The sequence below is a fragment of the Prionailurus viverrinus genome, chromosome B3, assembly GCF_022837055.1.
Source record: "Prionailurus viverrinus isolate Anna chromosome B3, UM_Priviv_1.0, whole genome shotgun sequence".
Classification (NCBI taxonomy): Eukaryota; Metazoa; Chordata; class Mammalia; order Carnivora; family Felidae; genus Prionailurus; species Prionailurus viverrinus.
The window spans coordinates 70,203,000-70,224,634 of record NC_062566.1 but is presented as its reverse complement, the minus strand read 5'-3'; the positions used below and the strand labels follow the sequence as shown (position 1 = coordinate 70,224,634).

The window sequence follows — 21,635 nt, the reverse complement described above, 5'->3', positions numbered from 1 at the left end:
CCCTAGGTCAGGTCCATACAGGCTAGTGCTATAAAGCCCTAATGGGAGAAGAGCTGAAGACACTCTCCATCATCCAGCTCCCCAACACTAATTGCTGGAATGAAGAACGGAGATGGCAGTACTTAACTCGCAGTGTGCCACTCAGGGAGATGTCCACAGCCGTAAAAGAACCATGTCCAGGGACTTGCTGCAGAGCCCGGACAGCACAGAATCCAGGGGCACTTGTCCTACTTCTTTATCTGGTCTTGGACTCTTCAGGAAGTTGACGGGCTCTGTATTGTTCCTGAGAGAATGACCCACCCAAAGGTAGATGTAACAGAAAAGCATATTTGGGGGCTGCAACCAATACTGTCCACAGATGAAATGTACAACTTTGGAGTAGTCAACTTTCTGGCACAGGAGGACTTGAAGCAGATAAAGGACAGGATGTAGGAATCAGGATGACAGTGGTCGATCTGGTGGCCAGTCAGGTGCCTTCTGACTTGGACCCTTTGGTTTTCATTTTCCAGATAATTGGTTCATCTCAATACCACCTCTATAAACCCTTCCATCCCCATACACATGCACACAGAGCAGAAGGGGGCCTCACTTTATGCAGTAAATGTGTTCTGTAGAGAAAATGCTGGGGTCAGATCACATTAACATTGTCATTGCAGACAGAGCATGGCTTCATCAGTTTGGCGAACGCTCAACACTTCAGCAAGTGCATCTCAACGGGGACTTTCTGACACATTCGCTAATCTGTAAACAAACACTTGAATGCAACAGGAGAGCTGCCATTTATAGGAACCCTGAGAGTATTTTGGTAATGCAAACAGCCACCCCTAATTAACTGTTTTATAAATGTGGATTTGGGGGGTTGCCCAAAAGGGACGCAGCCATGATAGGGCACATTATACTGAGGACGCAGTGTTAAAATCTAGGGCACAGGCCCTGGGGACTGAGGATCCTCAGCTCTCTGAAAGTGAGGTTTTGGTTAGGAAGCCTGTGCAGCCACAGACAGACACACCTGAGACTTGATGCAAGTACCTTTCCTCCAAGGAGCTTTCCCCACATTCTCATTTCTCTTCCCAACTGGCATTTTTGCTCCTGATTTATACACAGAAGTAAAGGCCAAGCAGCTCAATCAAGGTCACAGACAGGCATAGCTGAGACCGGAAGCCAAGTCTCCCTCTGCCTTCACCAGCTCCCTGCTGCCCCACTGTGACCCAGACCCCATAACACTAGCCTCCCCAGAGCCCAGCATCCCCCTTCCCAGCCAGGCCTAGGAAGCAACCTGTCCTCTGACCTGCCAAAGCCAGGGCAAGGAAAGGCTTAGCTTTCTTGCCACCTGCTCTTCGTTCCCCACCCCCGTCTCCATCCCCAACTCAATTTGAAGGAGGAGCTAGCAGTCCCAATCTCCAGGACCTACTCTTCCCAGCAGCCCCCACTCCCTACAGAAACCCTGTGCTATGGCAAGGTTGAGAAGTTAAGGCTGAGCAGAACCTCCTGAGAGCTATTTGAGGTCCTGACTCCAGATGAGATCAAGTCGCACCAACTCAGAGTGAGTCTAGGTCAGGATCTGAGCAGCACAAGGACCCTCACAGAAAATGCTGAGCTGGGTGAGGCTGGAGCTGACGGTATAGCAGCTACTCGGACAGGTGAGACTCAAAAGTTGAGGCTCAGTAGGGCCTCCGAGAGCTGGTTGATGTCCCGGCAGTATGGCTCCCGCTGCAGGATGAAGTCCACCTTGTGATCCTGGCCCCAAAACACCTCCAGCAGCTGGCGCCGGAGCCGCTCTGTCTCCCGAGTCTTCCGAATGCCACCACCGCCTTTTTCCTCCTCTTCTCTCCCCTGCTGCTGATGACCATGTTCTGTGAAAGCCCTGGAAGGATGCTGAGCCTTAGAAGACCCCTGAGCCCTGGGAAGAAACAGAACAAGAAAAGCTGATGAGCATTACGGAGGGAAGTTAGAGCCCAGGGGGCATCCCAGTTAACTGCCTGGCCTATTCCTGGCTTGGAGGGAGGGGGGAGGTGGGGAATGGTCCTGAAGTTCCCCAAGATGACCACTGAGCGGCAGTATCAACCCACTTCTGAAGGGGAGGACATTTCCTTTGGAGCCAGGAAGATGAACCCTGCCACTGGTATGATCTAGTTTTAGTCTAATACATTGACCACTTACTTCATGGTTCGGCACAGATGTGCTAAATACAACTGGCTATAAGTAAAAGCAACCATGTTCCAAATAATCCACCAAACATGGATCAGGGGAAGCTTCCCTCCCAGCCTGGAGGGTCTATGTCAGGATTCCCTGAAAAGCAGTTAAATACGGCCAAGCCCACCGCAACCTGAACCACTGAAGAATTAAGCTGGCCCAGATTGAGGTCACACTTCCCCCCAAGTCTCCAGGTCCACAAAGCCCTTCAGACAGAGGGCCAGGGCTGGGGGCTGTCTAGGAGAAGCTGGGGCGTTACCTGACTGGCTTCTTCAGGAACTCATCCAGCGTGGGGCCGTTTCGCCCCAATGGATCATCAGGAACCATGAAGAGGTTTCCCACAAAGGTGAAGGGCAGTAGGCTGGATGGGGACAGAGAATGTATGGTCACAGAGGGACCCTTAAGAACCTCCCAGACAGCTGAGACCAGCACCACCAGAAAATTACTGGCCACCGTATTCTTCAAGGCAATATCAAGCCCCTTCCCAGAGTCTTCACCCGATGGCAGAACAGAACTGGTTTAGAGAAAGGTCCAAGTATGCGCCCTGTTCTCAGGGGAGGGTTCCCTCACCGCTCCCTGATGATCGCCATCCACTTCTCAGACTCCTCCGCCAGGTCCCGGAACTGGTCATTGGAGACAATGACCCCGTCGGTCTCTTCAGCCAGCTTCACCATGAACCTGTCTCAAAAACCACGGCAGCCGTTCTGGGATACTCCAAGGCTCCAACCCCAGAGTATCATCGACTTCCATGACCCACTTCTGGGCATGGAGATCTGACCCCCCCACCTCACCTTGACCCAGTCACTAGGTGACTGCCAGATTCGGGTGCCATAGTTAAGAGAGGAAACAGAGACAAATCCGCATGGTCTCCCAAGAGCATCCCCTCTATCCACCACAACCCTCCACCCAACACTTTGTGCCTCATTCATGAGAGACCGTGAGATCTTCTCCGGCTCTGTCGCCTTCCATCCTCCCCCATCAGTCACAAATCCATCAAGCTCTTCCTCTGAAGAGCCTTCCACTCTGCCCCCTTCCTTTCCAGTCCTACCATTACCCTTAGCTATTTGAACATTGCACCTGAGATACTGCATAGCCTCCTGATAAGGGGTGCCCTGACCCCAGCCATTTACCACCCTCAAGTCTCTCCTGCCCTCCCCTAAAAGAACACGCGTTTCCCCCAAACAAAACTCTTCCCTCCTTGCCATTTATCTACCGAATAAAGTCCACAGGGCTGGCAGCTACGGCCTTCTAGAACCCAGCTCAATCTACCTGTACAGCCGTATCTCTTCTGGTATTCTCTAATGTACTCTCAACTCTGACAAAATCAATGATCAGATAACACCCTGTTCTCCAAACATGCCCTGTGCTGTCTGACTGCCACCGTGCTTCTCAGACGATTCCCTCCATCTGGAGCTGCTTCCCAAACCTCACTGGATGAACAGGATCACCAGGGAACTTTTAAAAAAGAGATGCCTGGGCCTCACTTTAGTAATTCTGATTCCACAAGATGGGATAGCACTCTTGAGGCAATGGGAGGGGGTCTTTTATAACAGGTTTAGAAACCAAAAAGCTGGGGCCCAGCCCACATCCTCAATCAACAAAAAAACTTGCTAATCTCTCCCTTCCCACAAAATCCCCACCAGAAGGGGGCTCCCTTTCCTCCGAGATGCCATAGTGTTCGGTTTATGGTTTGTTCGGGCTCTGAAATCAATAATCAGGCCTTCCCTAATTCCCAGCACCCCCACCTCCTTATACAGGCCATGTGCCTACTGCTAGGTGCTAAGTGGGCAGGCAGTATTTGAAAGACAGTGTGGTGAACAGGGAACGAATGATAAGCATTAGGTGTAACATGACTGGTTCTGAGTTTCTGTCTGGGAAACACATGAAGGAGACGACATATAAATGTACATGGTGTCATAAGATAATAGAAAAGGTATTTGCAGGTTAAAGGTATTTTACTGTCATGTTACTTCTTCTGTTGCTCAGCAGTATTCATTCAGTAGGCCTATGCTATGCACCACTCTACTACTCACTGTAACTAGACAAAATTCCAAATTCATATTGTGCTGTCCGCCTACGGGGACCTACGTAACAGACACGTGCCTTTAACATTCATTACAACTGACTCGCTTTTCAGTGTCAATTCTGTGTCAGTGCTGGTGTGGAAAGGTTCCATGTCTTGGATAATCTGTGAAATCTAGACATAAAACAGAAGAGCACTGGGGGAAAGTGAACTGCCTTTTTGTAGAATACCATTTGTTCGTTAGGGAGAAAAAAGTATTTGAAAAGACAAAATATATAATCACTGTGGCTTGGAAACTCATTTTTTTCTTTAAGACTGAAAATCCTAGGAAATAAAGAACTTGTAATTGCAAATAACTAATTGGCTTTTAAAATCTGCCAATTTCCCCCTCTATGTGTGTACCCTGGGGAGGGAATGTGCCCTGGATTTTTTATTTAAACAATTTGACAGCTTTAACTTCTCACTTTGCCTTTGCCATTTAGTATAGCCTTTGTTTGTTAAGAGTTAACCACCACTCTTGGGGCGCCTAGGTGGTTCAGTCGGTTAAGCATCTGACTTCAGCTTAGGTCGTGATCTCACAGCTCATGAGTTCAAGTCCCACATCGGGCTCTGCACCGACAGCTCAGAGCCTGGCGCCTGCTTTGGATTCTGTGTCTCCCTCCCTCTGCACCTCCCCCACTCACGATCAGGCTCTGTCTCTCAAAAACAAAACAAAAATTTTTTAAAAAGGTAACCACTCTTACCCTATGTCTGCATTTCTGTGTGACAGACATGAGACCTACTGCTATAGTTGAGGGGGTCCATGACAAGTCAAGGACTATCACTGTACACTTGCCTGGCACCTTGAGTGAGGCAAGCACATACCTTAGCTTCTTTTGATATTCACAAGGAGGGTGAACAGATAGAAGAGAACCCTGGGACAAAGAGGTTAACCCGTTAAGAGACTGGTCTGTAGTCAGAGTCAAGGAGTAGGTACAACTTGGGGCTCAAATTCAGATCTTCAACTTCTAAGTCCAGTGATGTTCCTATTGTAACACGTTTTGTATCATCTTAGTATGGCCGCGTTGTGTTTCTTCCTTTGCCTTTGTTATTTTGAACAGCTACACCGGTACTTCCAGGGGTATTTCTCTACATGTTTGGAAATTTGGGCTGTAAGAAGTTATTTATGTCACCAGCTTTCCCAGCTTCCCATTAAACTAGTATGTTCTAGACAGTAAGGCACTATATAAATACAAGGCATCATTTAGTCTGATGAATCAAAAATGAATGAATGGGCAAACACAGTTGTCTACCTTCTGTCTCCTCTGGCCTGGATTCATCCAGGTACGCGGAGGAATAACTGGCCATTTTCCCGCTGCCCAGACTTAGAGCCGCACAAAGGGTCAGGGGCTTCCATCCCCGCCTCGGCTGCCCCCACTGTGCTTCTTGAATCTCAATACTGGGGCCAGGAGAGAAGCAAGTACCTATCATCGTAGGAGGAGATCCTCTTGCCATCCATGACTCGGGAGGGAGTGAGAGAGAGCAGGCTGAGGGAGTATAGCTTTTGCAGGAAGTGGCCCTCTAGAGAAACAGAGGAGCACAATGGGGTTATCCTCAAGTTGAAGCGGGGCCTATCCCGGGTTACAAAACATCGTGCCCAACTCACCTCTGACCTTGGCATCCTTACTGAAGCGCCACTGAGGCACAAAGACAGTTATGTCACGGTGGCCCCGGTCCCAGAAGTACTGCACAGCAATGGCAATGCCCCGGCTGGAGAAGTAGTGTTGGAGGCCATGCCTGCAGTGGGAAGGGGTCAGCGCTCTAGGGCCCCAGAGACGGGGCCTCTCAGCATGTGTCCCCAAGGTCCATAAAACTGTTCATATCATCCCCCTCCCTGGGATCCTCAGGCCCACCAGGTACTCACACCATGGCCACATTGCTGCCATCAATGACAATGTGACGGAGGTCTGGCTGGCCAGGCACATTGGCAAGGCACAGGGTGAAAGGGTCCTGCAGGGCCTCCTGGAAACGCTGCGTGCCAGTCACCAAGTTGCCCCCGCGGGTACCTCGTTTCCACGGAGACCCACGACCTCGAGCCACGACCTGCTGCTTGTCTCCCCTGTCTCCTCGGTCTCCGCAGTGCCACGGGGGTTCGGGTGCAGGTGGAGGGCTAGGCACCCTTGGAGGTGAGGCCTTCCCATTGTGTAACCGCTGGAGGAGGGAGGCTCCCCGGGGCTGAGCGGCCCTCGGATAGGGACCCTGGGCACCAGGAGGCTCACTCTGGACACAGAACCGTCCTCTGTCCTGAGGCACCCCCTCCTTCCCCAGGCCCTTTCCTGTCAGGGGCCATACCTGCCCTGCCTCTCCTCCTCCTGGCTGTGATCTGAAGGCCCCTTCTTTCTCCCAGGCCTCTTGCCCAGGCAGCTCCTTCCACCCCAAATCCATCTCCCTGGGACCACCCTGCTTCCCTCCCTCCTTCTCCATAACATGTCTCTCTCCCCTTGACTCTTGCCACCTTGTAGGTCCAGTGTGCAGGGACTCCCTGCCTTCACTCGAGAGAGCTCTGACTCCCTGGTACTGAGCACCCAGTGGGCCCAGGCTCCCCCCAACCCAGGGGGGTATTGCATGGGGCCCCTGCCCTCTGGATGCCTCCTGCACCAGACTCAACAGTTCCTCCTGGACAGCCAGGGGCAGCTGTAACAGGGCCTCTCTGTGGGCATCCCCATAGGGCTGCAGCAGGGCGGAGAAGTCTCTCAGCACTCCAGCACACTGAGAGACTCTGGGGGATCGCCCTGGCTGAAAGTCCCAGCTCAGCCGCTCCACCAGCTCCTCCACTCTGCTCTGAGCCATGACGAAGGCCTCAGTCAGGCCACTGACCATTAGCGAGCCGGGCAGCCCAGGCACCAGGTGGGCTGATGTGCTCCAGACCAGACAATCAAGGAAGAAGCCCTGGGCTCCCAGGAAGATGCAGTGCAGTTTGGGTGGGTAGTGGATTTCATTCTGCAACTCTGGGCTGCAGAGACCCTTCAGGAACTCCTGGGGGAGGAATGGGGATAGGGGATAGGAAAAAAGGAGACTTCTGGAATTCTACATGGCCCAGTAGCCTCTTCAGGCCCATTGCACACCACCACCACCCCATCCCTGAGTTCCAGGATGCCTAGACAGAGCAATGGAGCCCCACAGAGCCTGACAAAGGTGAGGGTTAAAAAGGGATCAAGAATCTCACTTCTTTTCCCTTTTCAGCTGATAGGGCTACGGCTAATATTTCCACTTAGAACCTGACTCAACTTAAGATATTATTATAATAAACTGATCACAAGGCCATCTCTCTAAAAATGTATTCGTGCTAAATATGTATGTGTGCGTATGCGTGTTGTAGATTTCCACCACAAAGACTGTCATTTGCTAACTTTTGCTGGACTCATGCTTTATCTCATTCACAATAAGTCCAATGAAGTGGATACTGCTATTATTCACATTTCATAGATAAGGAAAGGGAGACTCAGTCATGAGGCCACCCCATGAGGTAAGTGGAGCTGTACTAGAACCTCTGACAGCAGGAAGCCATGGGGCCTGGCTTCCCATCCCCCAGTGAATTCCTTGGTGGGGCCTGCTTGCCCAACCGGATTATCTCTAGTCTTCAAAAACAGCACAACTGATTTGAGTGGAATCGCCTGTCTCTAAGTCCTGGCAGAACCTGGCTCAACATAGCTCAAATGAAACCAAAACTCCAGATAAATACAGATTTGCAAAGTCCCTCAAAAGATGACAGTCACTGAGGTTGCCAGTAAGACAACCAAGGAGTGAGTGGAGCTCCTCCCCAGCGGCCCCTCCTCTGCTCTGCCTCCCTGTAGGGGAGGGAGACATTGTTCCCCAAAAGGGTCAGAGAGGGGTGTTCACCTTGGCTCTGCTGGCGTTCTCCTTGGGGCCCTCCAGCTGCAGCCAGATGTGGGGGTTTTCAGGACAGTCCTTTGGGAGGACACTCATCCCCACGCTGAAGATGCGCTCCACGTAGGGTTGCTGCTCCCGCACCTTGTCCTCAGCCTCCGCAGACACGGCAAAGCGGTCAGGGGACGGGGAGCCAGCCCCCCAGGTGGGCATGGCTGCTTGGCCACCCAGCCCTGGAAGGAGGGAAGGCAGCTCAGAGCCTCCTTGTCCCCTTAACCCAAATCTTGGGTCTCCCACCCTACACCAGCTATCAACAGGTCGCGATACCGATCTAGTAAACAACCTGGGTCCATCCTGGGGGTAGGAAGAGAACGTCAGATTATCCGGAACCAGGTCTTCTCTCCGGAGAGGAAGTCATGGGCAAACAAGGCTGCCTACTGGGGATGGGCATCTGGCCTTTGGAAAAGGCTGACCACAGCCCTAAGCAGGAAGAGTGGGGGCTCCAGCTCGGTCTGGAGGCCAGAAGTGGATAGATGACAAAAGAGTGCCTCTCCTCAGGATCTCTGCAGTCTCCGCGTCCAAGACGGCCTCTTAAAGATGAATCCGCACCAGGGCTTGAACTGGGATGTCCTCTGGAGTCCCTGGTCTGCCATTTCCAAGGTTCTAGCCCCTCCCACCTCTCCCCCTCCCTCCGCCGTCCGCCGCTCTTCTAGGTAGCGCCAAGGCCCCACCCGGGGCCCAGGGGTCAAGCCGGGTCCCGCCCACAGCCGCCAGCTGCCACCGCCCCCGGCGCCCTTCCCCCGGCCGCGCTCAGCACAGGGGCCTCCGGCTCGGCTCCCGCCGCCGGGGCACGGGGCAGAGCGCGCCTACCCGCCTTGGCCGCCTGCTTCGGCCTCAGTACAGCAGGCGCCTCTCGGTGCCTGCAGGCCCCAGCTTCACCCGCGCCCCAGGCCCAGCGGAGGGCTGGGAGCCCGAAACTGGGCGGGTCTTCCCGAAGTCCTCACCCAACGGGGACCTGTCTTCGCCACATCTCGAACAGTTTTTTGAGTCACTTCCTGGCCCGGGGCGGAGTCAGCCAGGCCCCACCCGGCGCAGGGCGGGCTCCGGGCCCTAGCGCGCGCCTGCCGCCGGGACCCTCCCTGACCCGCCCCCGGCCCGCCTCCCGGCCCCGCCCACTCGCCCGGAGTTCGCTTGGGCTCAGCTTCCAAGCCTGCCTGATGGGTTCACCTCTCCCGGTAAATCTGGGTTCTCGCTCGTTCTGCGCAGTTGTTTCTCGGGAGAGAGGGACCACTCATTGAGAGCTGGAGGTGAAGAGGATCCCTTCGGATGAAGATGTGGAAGATCAAGGAGAGAAAGAGACTGGCCCACGGTCACAAGATACTGACACGGTTGGCCCAAGCACTTTCCACCACGATCGTAGGGGAAAGACAAGGTCACCCGCTTTCTTCTAATGGCGGAAAGGGGCCCCTGAGAGGGCTGTTGACTAGTGAGGGATTTTAAGAGGAGAGGAATGAGGAAAAGGAGGGGCTGTACGAGCTGTCTGGCGCATAGATGCACGCTCACCGGCATACACCTACAGGCTCTCACACATTCTCACAGGCACATGTACACTTTTACACACCAAGTTCTCTATGGTCCCAGATCCAGCCTTCAGTGCTCTCCAGAGGGGCTGCCCTGGGTTCTGGCTGTAGCCCTTCTGTCTCTCTGCTTCATCCCTCCTCTCCCTCCTAGCGCCCAACTGCTGTCACTTCGTGCCCTGCCAAGGAGGAGGGAACTGCAGTGACAGCAGGAGAGAGAGGCAGGACAGAGTCGTGGGGTACAGAGAGGTATGGAGAGGGAGATGCTGAGACCAGGTTAACAGTGAGACCCAGAGAGGGGGCTGAGGAGCAGGGTGAGGGGTGGTGAGAGCCCCCGGGGGAAGCAGGAACTGAAAGGAGCGGCAAGAGGGGACAAGACAGGAAGACTTGTGGGTCACAGAACAACTCAGCCATGCCAGGAGCAAAGCGACACTGGCGACCAAGACTCCCACCCAGCCCCAGGCTGCCCTTGGCCCTGATACTTCTGACCCTAGGGAATGGGTGGGCCCAAGAGGGGGCAGAGCCTGTCCTCCTGGAGGGGGAATGCCTGGTGGTCTGTGAGCCTGGCCGAGCTGCTGCAGGGGGGCCTGGGGGAGCAGCCCTGGGAGAGGCGCCCCCAGGAAGAGTGGCATTTGCTGCAGTCCGAAGCCACCACCACGAGCCAGCAGGGGAGATCAACAATGGCACCAGTGGGGCCATCTACTTTGACCAGGTAATCCCCCTACCCTTGTCCAGGGGACGTGTAATGACCTGAAATCAACTACTCAAACCCATTTGGCTCTTAAGGAAAATCCCCCTACTGTGACTAGGTGCTCCTCCGCTCCTCTGCCCTGCTGCCTGTCTCCCTTCCCTTCACCCCTACCCACACTCCTCCTTGCCCGTTCTCATCATTTCTTGTGAATCTGTGCATTCCTCCTGTTCTTATCTACCTGCCACCCCTTCTTTTCCTTACTCACTGCCCTCTCCCATAAGCCAGTAGTTTCCCTCAATCCCCACTCAGCAGAGTCTGCTTCCCACAGGTCCTGGTGAATGAGGGTGGTGGCTTTGACCGGGCCTCGGGCTCTTTTGTGGCCCCTGTTCGTGGTGTCTATAGCTTCCGGTTCCATGTGGTGAAGGTGTACAACCGCCAGACTGTCCAGGTGACCTGTGTACTGGGGCCCTGTCCTGGCTCAGGAGGGGAGGGAAGGGAGAGGGAATAAGTAGAGTCCTGCTGACTCCTAGGCAGTCCCTCCCTTGACCATGTCCTTGGGTGGGGGTGGTGGGTGGGGGTGGTGTGGCTGGCAGGAGGAAGAGAGGAAAGGACCTGTCTAGCAGAGAGTGTGGAGGAGGTACTGAGTCCAACCCTGGCCATCCCTCAGCCCCCCACTGAGCGTGTGCTGAGCCCCAAGTTCCCAGGATTGCAGAGTATCCCTTGGGAGCTGGAGAAAAAAAGAAGCCCTCGGGCAAGTGGGGGATCTTGGGATAAAGGGAGAAGTGCTAACTGGGCTCATCTCACCAGGTGAGCCTGATGCTGAACACATGGCCCGTCATCTCAGCCTTTGCCAACGACCCTGATGTGACCCGAGAGGCAGCCACCAGCTCTGTGTTACTGCCCCTGGACCCTGGGGACCGAGTGTCCCTGCGCCTGCGTCGGGGGAACCTACTAGGGGGCTGGAAATACTCAAGCTTCTCTGGCTTCCTCATTTTCCCACTCTAAGGGTTCAGGCCTTTCAAGGACTGGAATCTAACCCCTGCCTTCTGCCCTCTGCCCTCTGCCCTCTCCTGCCCCAGAAGCAGCATCTTTGGAGTAGGAGAGAGGCTCCCTCTGGGTGCCTGTATTCCACCTTCTTGCATGGAACCCTGTGCCTAACACCCAAGGTGAAGAGTAGAGCTGTGGTGTCTGGGGACCTGGCCCCCCTCACCTACCCTCCCACCCCCATCCTCCCACTGCGTCTCTTTGTGCCTGCAAGGTATGGCAGGTGGCAAGGCCTGTGCTACTTTGCAGACTCTGTTCTTCCTGTTCCTCCACCCCCAGCCTTCTGCTCAGTGCTATTTGGGGACAGATGGCACAGGTGAGCCTGACAGGCCCCCCCACAGGGACCCAGATGGACCAGCCTCAGTGTACCCTGCAGGCTCCTTCCTATGAGGTGTGCCAGCATCACGGATCTTGGCCAGCACAGTCAGAAGCCGAGCCAGCACAGTGTGGGCTAGGGCAGGAGGGTTAGCGACCAGCAGAAGTGTGGGGAGGACCACAGGACAGCACAGAGCCTGTGGCTGGTGGGGCAGGAAGGCCATGTGCCCAGACTGAACATGGTACACACTTTTCATGTACACTGGGGCAGCCAGCAGACAGTGAATCCGGGCATCCATCTGTGCAAGGTCCCCGATGGACTCTGGCCCTCACCTCCCCACCTAAGACGTGGGGTGTGTGTGTTTGCTGCAGCCAAGAGTGGGTGTACTGAGCTTCCTTGGACAGCTGGAGGTAGGGGTAGACAGTCACACGTGGGCAAGTATTGATCTCCAAGCATGACACACGTCAATGATGCGGCCACCTCCTAGAACCTTTGTGATCTGAACTTCAACGACTCCACATTCTGACCGCCACCGCCACCCTCCCAGCTCTCTCAGCTACCTTCACTGTACCTGTCCCAAACTAGTCCTAGCCTCTCTTCTTTCTCCTGATTTGTGCTGTTTTGTCCTCCTTCTTAAACTTCCTATTGTCTTAGATGCTATGATTCATCCCTTCAGCCACTCTCCTGCCAGTGTTATAAAATCTCTATGTCTTACCGCATGCTGTCCCATTCTCCCAGCATGGGTAAACCTATCAGTAAAGCAACTAGAGAATGACGGTCAATGAGAAACCACAGGAGCCCTGAAGAGACAAGATGCCATTTACAATTTGGATCAGGGGTTACAGGATACAAGCAGGTATGTTTAGAGAAGAGAAATGTAAAATTGTATATTTGAGTCAAATACAAAAGGAAATTAGTAATGCTTAAATTACATAGGAAACACCAACGCGGATTTGTGGTTTTCAAAAGAAGTAACTTTTTCAAAATTTGTCACTAAAGTAGCCTAGAAACAATATTAGAAAAAATCTGATATGCATTCTGAGCACCTGGATCTTTGCCTCAAATACGATTCACCTTTAAAAGAACTTGGGGCGGGGCGCCTGGCTTGTTCAGTTAGTAGAACGTGTGACCCTTGATCTAGGGGTTGCAGTTTAGAGCCCCACATTGGGTGTAGAGATTACTTAAAAATAAAAGTCATAAATAAATAAATAAATAAATAAATAAATAAATAAAAAGAACAGAACTCCATCTCTTAAATAACTCTATGACTGGAACATGTTGTTAATGACAAAAAGCAAGGATACTTTTTAAACTGTATCGGGTAGAGCCGAAAAGGCAAAGGAATCCATTTTCAAATTCTCCCACCCCTTGACATGCTGTGACAATTTGATCATCGAAAGGAAAATAATACAGTTAATTGGAACAAGGTGAATTTTTAAAATCCATGACTCTGTGGTGATATTTAAAAGGGAAAAAGTCGGGGCACCTGGGTGGCGCAGTCGGTTAAGCGTCCGACTTCAGCCAGGTCACGATCTCGCGGTCCGTGAGTTCGAGCCCCGTGTCGGGCTCTGGGCTGATGGCTCAGAGCCTGGAGCCTGTTGCCGATTCTGTGTCTCCCTCTCTCTCTGCCCCTCCCCCGTTCATGCTCTGTCTCTCTCTGTCCCAAAAATAAATAAACGTTAAAAAAAAAAAATTAAAAGGGAAAAAGTCACTATAAAATGTGCAAAAAGATAGTTAATTTATCAAGTGAAGAAGAACAAATATAATCATATATATTTAGCTAATTCTGATAAGTAGAAGAGTGTAAATATAGTGAGTATTTTATCTCTTCGTAAAGTATACTTATTTTTCTTTATCTGTATAAGTAGGGAAGGGTGGACACATAGAGCTGTGAGTGATTCCAGAAAAAGTTGGAACTGTATCAAGAATGGAGGAGACTGATTGGCACCATCTGGTCATATATCACAACCAGGAAGAAAGGGAGCCCAACAGTGTGTTGCAAGATGATGAATTAGTCAAACGTCCAAAAGATAACTGCTCACAGCTCAAATTTGATCCTTCATTTCTTGGGAAAGGGAGCCTCTATGTCACCAAACTAATTTCAATGAGATTGCAGTAACAGCAAACCCAAAATAATAATGGGTTAACCAACAAAGAAGATTATTTCTGTCTCACATAGAAGAATTCACAAATAAAGAGTAGGGCTGGATCACAGTTTTATGATGATTGCAGCCAAGTTTCCCTTCTTGCTGTTCTACCATCGTTAGCATGCCATATCATGGCCCAAGATGGCTCCTTGCACTCCAGCCATTACATTAGCCTTACAGCCCCCTAGGAAGCAGGAAGGAAGAAAGAGCACACCACCTTCCTTTATAGAAGCCTTCTGAAAGTTGCCCCCAACATGCTGATTACATCTCATTGGCTAGAATTTAGTCACACCTGGCCACACCAGGCCAAGGAGAGAGGCTAGGAAATCGAGTCTTTATTCCAGACAGCCATGCTGAGCTAAACATCATGAGTTTTATAATGTGGAAAAAGAGGAGACTGGATATTGAGGAAAAACAACTAGATGTTTTTGAACGTGCAAATGGGCTACATAAATTCGTAAATAACGGCAGGGAAGTTACTGTGTTGGTTTTCTGTTGCTATATAACAACTTCAGCAGCTTGACACAACACCTATTTATTATCTCACAGTTTTCTGTAGGTCAGAGTCCAGCAGAGCGTGACTGGCTTCTCTCCTTGGGGTTTCATAAGGGTGAAAGCAAGGGCTGCCTTCCCTGCTGAAGGGGAAGAATCCACTTTCAAGAGCATTTAGAATTCAGTTCCTTATGGCTGTAGGACTGAGATCCCTGGCACCCACCATCTTTAGGCCAGCAATGTCAGGCCAAGTCCTTCTCACACTTTGAATCTCTCTGACCTATCCTTCTGAGAGTCAGAAGTCTCTGACTTCAGTGGAGAAATTTCTCTGATTTTAAGTGCTCATGTGATTCGATTGGGCCTGCCCAGATAATCCAGGCTAATCTTCCTCTTTTGACCTTAATTACATGAGACATCTGGGTGGCTCAGTAGGTTAAGCATCCGACTCTTGATTTCAGTTCAGGTCAAGATTGCATGGTCATGATCTCATGGTCCTGGGTTGGAGCCCTGTGCATCAAGCCCTGTGCCTCAGGCTCTGCGCTGAGCGCAGATTCTCTCTCTCTCTCTCTCTCTCTTTCTCTGCCCCTTCCCCACTCACTTGCTCACTCTCTAAAATTAAAAAAAATTTTTTTAATTTAGAAAAAGATTCTCTCTCTGCCCCTCTCCCTCATTTGCTCGCTCTCTCTCTCTCAAAGTATAAATAAATAGGGGCGCCTGGGTGGCGCAGTCGGTTAAGCGTCCGACTTCAGCCAGGTCACGATCTCACCGTCCATGAGTTCGAGCCCCGCGTCAGGCTCTGGGCTGATGGCTCAGAGCCTGGAGCCTGTTTCCGTTTCTGTGTCTCACTCTCTCTCTGCCCCTCCCCGTTCATGCTCTGTCTCTCTCTGTCCCAAAAATAAATAAACGTTGAAAAAAAAAATTAAAAAAAAAAAGTATAAATAAATAAATAACCTTAATTACATATGAAAATGTCCCTTTTGCTATGAAACATAATTCAGAGGCTCCAGGGATCAGGGCATGGACATTTTTGAAATATCCTAGTCATTAAGTTTTAAGATGGCATCATCTAGGGGCGCCTGGGTGGCTCAGTCAGTTAAGTGTCTGACTTCGGCCTGGGTCATGATCTCACGGTTTGTGGGTTCAAGCCCCCCATCAGGCTCTGTGCTGACAGCTCAGAGACTGGAACCTGCATCAGCTTCTGTGACTTCCTCTCTCTCTGCCCCTCCCCTCCTCATGCGCTGTCTCTGTCTCTCAAAAATAAATAAATGTTGAAAAAATTAAAAAAAAAAAAAGATGCCATCATCTAAAGGAAAGGCATCCTGGGGCATCTGGGTGGTTCGATTGATTAGGCAGCCAACTTTTGGTTTCGGCTCAGGTCATGACTTGGAGATTTGTGAGTTCAAGCCCAGTGTTGGGCTCTGCACTGACATCACAGAGCCTGCTTGGGATTCTCTGTCTCCTGCCTCCCTCTCTCTCCGTCCCTCCTCTGCACGCTCTCTCTCTCTCTCTCTCCTCTCTCTCAAAGATAAATAAACATCTAAAGAATGTATTGGGGCGCCTGAGTGGCTCAGTCGGTTAAGCGCACGATTTCGGCTCAGGTCATAATCTCGTGGTTTGTGAGTCCGAGCCTATGTCAAGCTCTGTGCTGACAGCTCAGAGCCTGCAGCCTGCTTCACATTCTGTGTCTCCCTCTCTCTCTGCCACTTCCCCACTCGCACTCTGTCTCTCTCTCAAAATAAGTAAATGTTAAAAAAAGATTTTTTTTAATGTATTATAAAATAAAATAATTTAATTTAATTTAATTTAAAAATAAAATAAAGGCATCCAGTTACAACACACAAATCACATGGAAAAAGCATGGGTTTAAGAAATTCCCATGGTATACAAGGTAAACACTGGCTCAGATTTTAGTCATTTTATTTAATTTAAAAAAAAATTTTTTAATGTTTATTTTTGAGAGAGAGAGAGACAGACACAGAGTGAGAGTGGGGGAGGGTCAGAGAGAGAGAGGGAGACACAGAACCCGAAGTAGGCTCCAGGCTCTGAGCTGTCAGCACAGAGCCCCATGCAGGGCTCAAACTCATGAACCATGAGATCATGACCTGAGCAAAAGTTGGACGGACGCTCAACCGACTGAGCCACCCAGGCGCCCCAAATTTTAGTCATTTCAGAAGATGCTCCAGTTCCCAGGTCCCAGCCAATCATTCATTGATTAATCATATAAAACTTCATCTGCCCTGAGATAATGTTCTTTGGGATTATCTAAATTCAGAAATTGGTCTGAACTGAGATAGTGTCCATCTCTTGGGTCTACAAACCCATTTTTATAATATGTGTATACACATAGTATAGGTGTAATAAATTTCATGGTCCTTGTAAGATGTGTGTGGTTTACCAAAATCATGCTTTTAGAGAAATTAATATATTACTGGTGATCCTATCAAAATATGTAGGAGGTTTTAAGTTTACAGGAAATGTTTAAATAATTTGATTTGTAAAATAGGTAGGTTTTGATTTATTGGGTATACAAACCGTGTTTAAATGTTTAAACAATTTTGCTTAATTAGGTTTATGAGGTAAATAGATTAAACGATAAATAAACACCAATGGTGGTTAGTGTTCCTCTCCAGGTACAAAAAGCTCCTCAGACTTTAAGAATCCTAAGACTAGAGGGGTGCTTGGGTGGCGCAGTCGGTTAAGCGTCCGACTTCAGCCAGGTCACGATCTCGCGGTCCGTGAGTTCGAGCCCCGTGTCGGGCTCTGGGCTGATGGCTCAGAGCCTGGAGCATGTTTCCGATTCTGTGTCTCCCTCTCTCTCTGCCCCTCTCCCGTTCATGCTCTGTCTCTCTCTGTCCCAAAAATAAATAAACGTTGGGGAAAAAAAATTTTTTTTAAAGAATCCTAAGACTAGAATGCAGCTGTCCTGGGCCGCCTGGGTGGCTCAGTCAGCTGAGCATCCGACTCCGGCTCAGGTCATGATCTCACGGTCGTGAGTTCGAGCCCCGCATCAGGCTCTGTGCTGACAGCTCAGAGCCTGGAGCCTGCTTCGGATTCTGTGTCTCCCTCTCTGTCTGCCCCTCCCCGCTCATGCTCTGTCTCTCTCAGTGTCAAAAAGAAACATTAAAAAGAAAAAAAAAAAGAATGCAGCTGTCCTGCCTCCCTGTGCCCACACCCTGGCAGCCAATCTCAGCAGAGAAAGTCCCACCACTGAAGGACGCACTGTGGATCTAAACCCATTGGTGTCCAGGGGCACCTGGGCGGCTCAGTCAGTTAAGTATCCAACTTTGACTCAGGTCATGATCTCACAACTCGTGGGTTTGAGCCCCTCGTCGGGTTCTGTGCTGACAGCTCAGAGCTTGGACCCTGCTTTGGATTCTGCGTCTCCCTCTCTCTCTGCCCCTCCCTCGCTCACACTCTGTCTCTCTCTCTTTCAGAAATAAATAAACATTAAAAAAAATTTTTTTTAAACCCATGGTGTCCAGTCACGCCTGTCCCCAATCCTCTGTGCATATCTTTTGTGGTTTCCTCTGCCAGCTTTTTTCTTCATCCTCCCCAGCATCCAACTGAAGCTTTCTGTTCTTTCCTTAAACCTTTTACACCACCAGGTCTGCCCCTGTCATCAGCAGCAAACAGGCTCACCCTCAACCTGACTGAAGAAGCAGAAACACCAGGTAGGAACCCTTCCCACCACCACATCTGGAAACTCACCATTCTCATCTCTGCTCCCTCCTGTCTGGTTCAGTAGAAGACGTGTCCCTCTTCTTGTCAAGGCAGCTACCTGCATCCACCAGTCACGGATCTCACTTCCTCCAAACATCCCCTTTCCTTAGTCTCACTTCTCTCTTAAGGTTCAACCTCTCCCTCTCTACTCCTTCCCTTTAGTAGTTAAATAGACTCAAGACTCTTGACTCTGAAAAAGAAAATGATAGGTGTGGAAATAGTTGTAGATACAGAGCTCTATATGTCCCCGGCTCTATGTTCACGTCATCTCTCCTCCTCTTTAGAGTCAAATATTTATGTTCGCCAGTTTCTCACCTCCTAAGTCAACTGTGGCCTCCACTGCTCCACCTAAACTGCTCTCAGCCTGGTCACTCCCAACTTTGGTGTCACTAAAGTCAACGCACATTTCCAGTCCTTCTGTTACTCAAGTCCTCCCTAACATTTGACCCTGTTGGCCACATCTTCCTACCAGAACTCTCTGTGCCAATTTCCCTGACTGTGCACCTTCTGGGCTTGCCCTCCACTCTCTGCCCAGGCTTCAGTTTCTTTTTCGGGCTCCTCTACCCCTCTGTTCAAGTCTTAAATGTTTTTCCTCAAGGTTCTGCCCTAGGATTCCTTCTGGCCTGATGTATTCTCAAAAGCTTGAATTTCCATCCATGTGCTGACAGCTTCCACACTTGTTATCTCTATCCCTGATGCATACATTGGACGCCCCACTTTATAGTCAACTATACTCTTTCCTCCCTACATCTGTTCTCTCTCTGTGTCTCTGTCCTCCATGAATGAAACCTCCCTGTTTCCCCAACCCAACACTAGCCGTTGTCCTCAGTTCTTCCCTCTCCCTTATACCCCATAGCCAATCACAACCAGGAGCCCTGTCTATTGTGTTCCACCCCCCTGACTCAAACTACCGGTCTCCTAGATAGAGTTCTCCAGAAGCTTTCTAACTGACCCCTTGGCCTCCAGTTTTGCCTCCCTCAGTCCATTCTCCACACTGGGGCTGCCATACTGATCTATATAAGTGAACTTCCTTGTATAGCCCTTTAGGGGATCGGTGAGTCTCAGAATGAGACATTACCTAGTGTGGTTTTGAGATCCTTGGCAATCCAGCCACTACAAGTTCCTGCTTCATGTTGACCATCTACAAGAATGTGGAAGCTTACAAAGTAGCACCAGGTACTAGATGAGGGAAAGTGACACCATCCTGTGTTGGGGGACCCAGAGCTAGTGTATTAAGTCAAGAATATGCAGTTTATGGGGTATCTGGGGGGCTTAGTCGGTTAAGCATCTGATTTAGGTTCAGGTCATGACCTCACACTTCATGAGTTCGAGCCCCATGTTGGGCTTTGTGCTGACAGCTCAGAGCCTGGAGCCTGCTTTGGATTCTGTGTCTCCCTCTTTCTCTGCCCCTTCCCTGCTCATACTCTGTCCTTCTGTCTCTCAAAAATAAATAAACATTAAAAAAAAAAAAAGAATATGCGGCTCATGACCTGCTGAGGAGGTCAAAATGAGGAGGCACAAGCCACTCACACAGGGCACTGTAGGCAGGTAGCCCGCTCTCCACCGAGCTCTCACCTCAGGAAAGTGAAAACCCCAGGGCCGTTTTCATTAAAGGTGCAGTTTCGGTACATGCACACAAAGGAAGTAGTGACACAAGATTTATTACAGATCCCAGAAACGGGGGTGGGGGTGCACACAATGAACTAAGGGAAGGGCAGGCATTTGTCCCCGGTCACGAGTGAATGAACAGGACGTAGAGAGCAGGGTAACGAGCACCTACTATTCATAAGGTGGTTGGCACAGAGGTCACTAAAATTTTGTGTGCTCAGCTCTCAAGTGGTTATTTTAAAAGGTGCCCCCAGGAAAAGCAAAGTGGGAATTTGGGGTGAGTATCCTAAGCTCTGGTCCTTGAAAACCATCCAGCCTCTGGGCATGAGCGGGGGTTGTCATACTGTGAAATACCCAGGCAGCAACTCAAAATCATTGTTTTCTCATCACACCTCAGAGAAAAGAAGGCCTGGCCTTCAAGTCAAAATTTATCAAGGCCAAGGGAATCGTTCTTGGATCCACCTAAGGTAAATCCGGACGGGTTTTAGTTTGTACAGCAGTCTAATCCAGACCAACCTGAAATGGAGAAATCTTAACTGACACAGTGTAACACGTTAAGGAAAGACAGGCCATAGATTGAAGGGGGGCAAGGCTGAGTAACCGTAGCAACGAAGTGACTATGCTCACAGGAGAAGCAGTGAACATAGTGGTTAAGACGGTGGCACAGGAGCCTCTCACTTAGTGGCTGCACATGACCTTCCATGCCTGAACCTCTCTGTGCCCCATCTTCTTCCTCTATAAAATGGAGAAAACAATTGTATCTACCCCACAGGGTTGGAAAACACTTAGAACAGTGCCTGGCACAAAGCAAGTACTCAATATGTGTACTTGCATGTGTAAGTTACTGTTACTGTTTGGATTGGTAAATAAATTAAAAAGGGTGCATGTCCCAAGGATTCTCTGGCAATCTTTAAAAAGCATGTAGGGGGTGGTGGGATGTCTGGGTGGCGCTGTTGGTTAAACATCTGACTCTTGAGCTCAGCTCGGGTCATGATCTCAGTGTGTGACTTCGAGCCCGCGTCAGGGGCTGCACTGGCGCACGTCTCTCCTTCTCTCTGCCCTTCCCCTGCTTGTACTACTCTCTCTCTCTCTCTCTCTCTCTCTCGTTCCCTGTCTCTCTGTCTCTCAAAATAAATAAATTAACTGAAAAATAATTTTAAAGCATGTAGGGGGGCACCTGGGTGGCTCAGTCAGTTAAGCGTTTGACTCTTAGTTTTGGCTCAGGTCATGATCTCACAGTTTCATGAATTCGAGCCCTGCAACAGACTCTGTGCTAGCAGCCTGCTTGGGACTCTCTCTTTCTCTCTGCCCCTCGCCCACTTACACTGTCTCTGTCTCTGCCAAATTAAATAAATAAGCTTATAAAAATTAAAAACTAAAAGGCATGTAGGATTTTTATTTGGTTTTATAGTGGTCATTTACCTTTTACAATGCTTCTTTCATTCAAATGTGTTCACTTTTACCTGTGAACGCAAGAACTTAGTAAATGGTTGCTGGGAAAGCGTGGTGTCACAAAGCTTAGGGGTCTTAATCTCACCAGCTAGTTTATGTTAAGTTTTAACGTGAGAACAGGATACAATGTGGAACATGCTTTGTCTTTATGACTTGTATTACATCATAGAACTATCTGCATACTGGCTGCTTTGTAATTTCTCTGGGGAAAGCCCACCTTCCAGTGCCCCATATGAGAAGGGAAAATCGTGATGGGCATAAACGAGAGAAGCAGTGACTGGTAGGCTGTGATGCCCATTAATGGTCAACTCTAGACAAACTTTTACTATGCTCTCCCCTAAAGGTAGGAGGAATCTCAAATCCTGCTCAGAATTGTTCAACAGCGAAGAAGAAAAATCTCATCATCCCAGCGCTCAGAAGCCAATGTGGGTAAAATCTCATTATTGCTTAAAGTCATCCTGAGTAAAAACTAAAGAGGTTTTGCTGAGCCAGCGTTCTGCTCGGC

At 50.1% G+C, this 21,635-nt stretch overlaps 2 protein-coding genes across 6 annotated transcripts; one reads left to right on the top strand and one right to left on the bottom strand.

Annotated features, from left to right (window-relative positions):
• Positions 1-574: 574 nt before the first annotated feature.
• On the bottom strand, positions 575-9,132 carry KHNYN (KH and NYN domain containing). Of its 5 annotated transcripts, XM_047863167.1 has the most exons (9): positions 8,427-8,753; positions 8,096-8,316; positions 6,854-7,231; positions 6,120-6,772; positions 5,862-5,992; positions 5,680-5,776; positions 2,764-2,871; positions 2,453-2,554; positions 575-1,900 (listed from the first exon to the last, which is right to left on the bottom strand). In XM_047863167.1, the coding sequence occupies exons 1-9, from the start codon at positions 8,434-8,436 to the stop codon at positions 1,648-1,650; spliced, it is 1,953 nt and encodes a 650-aa protein (XP_047719123.1). In that variant the 5' UTR covers positions 8,437-8,753; the 3' UTR covers positions 575-1,647. The 5 variants fall into 5 exon arrangements, with proteins under 5 accessions (XP_047719123.1, XP_047719121.1, XP_047719122.1 ...); XM_047863165.1 differs by lacking the exon at positions 8,427-8,753 and adding an exon at positions 8,954-9,132 and having other exon boundaries at positions 6,120-7,231; XM_047863166.1 differs by lacking the exon at positions 8,427-8,753 and adding an exon at positions 9,088-9,129 and having other exon boundaries at positions 6,120-7,231.
• Positions 9,133-9,304: 172 nt separating this feature from the next.
• On the top strand, positions 9,305-11,496 carry CBLN3 (cerebellin 3 precursor). The gene is made up of 3 exons (XM_047863788.1): positions 9,305-10,372; positions 10,680-10,799; positions 11,159-11,496. The coding sequence occupies exons 1-3, from the start codon at positions 10,073-10,075 to the stop codon at positions 11,354-11,356; spliced, it is 618 nt and encodes a 205-aa protein (XP_047719744.1). The 5' UTR covers positions 9,305-10,072; the 3' UTR covers positions 11,357-11,496.
• Positions 11,497-21,635: the final 10,139 nt, after the last annotated feature.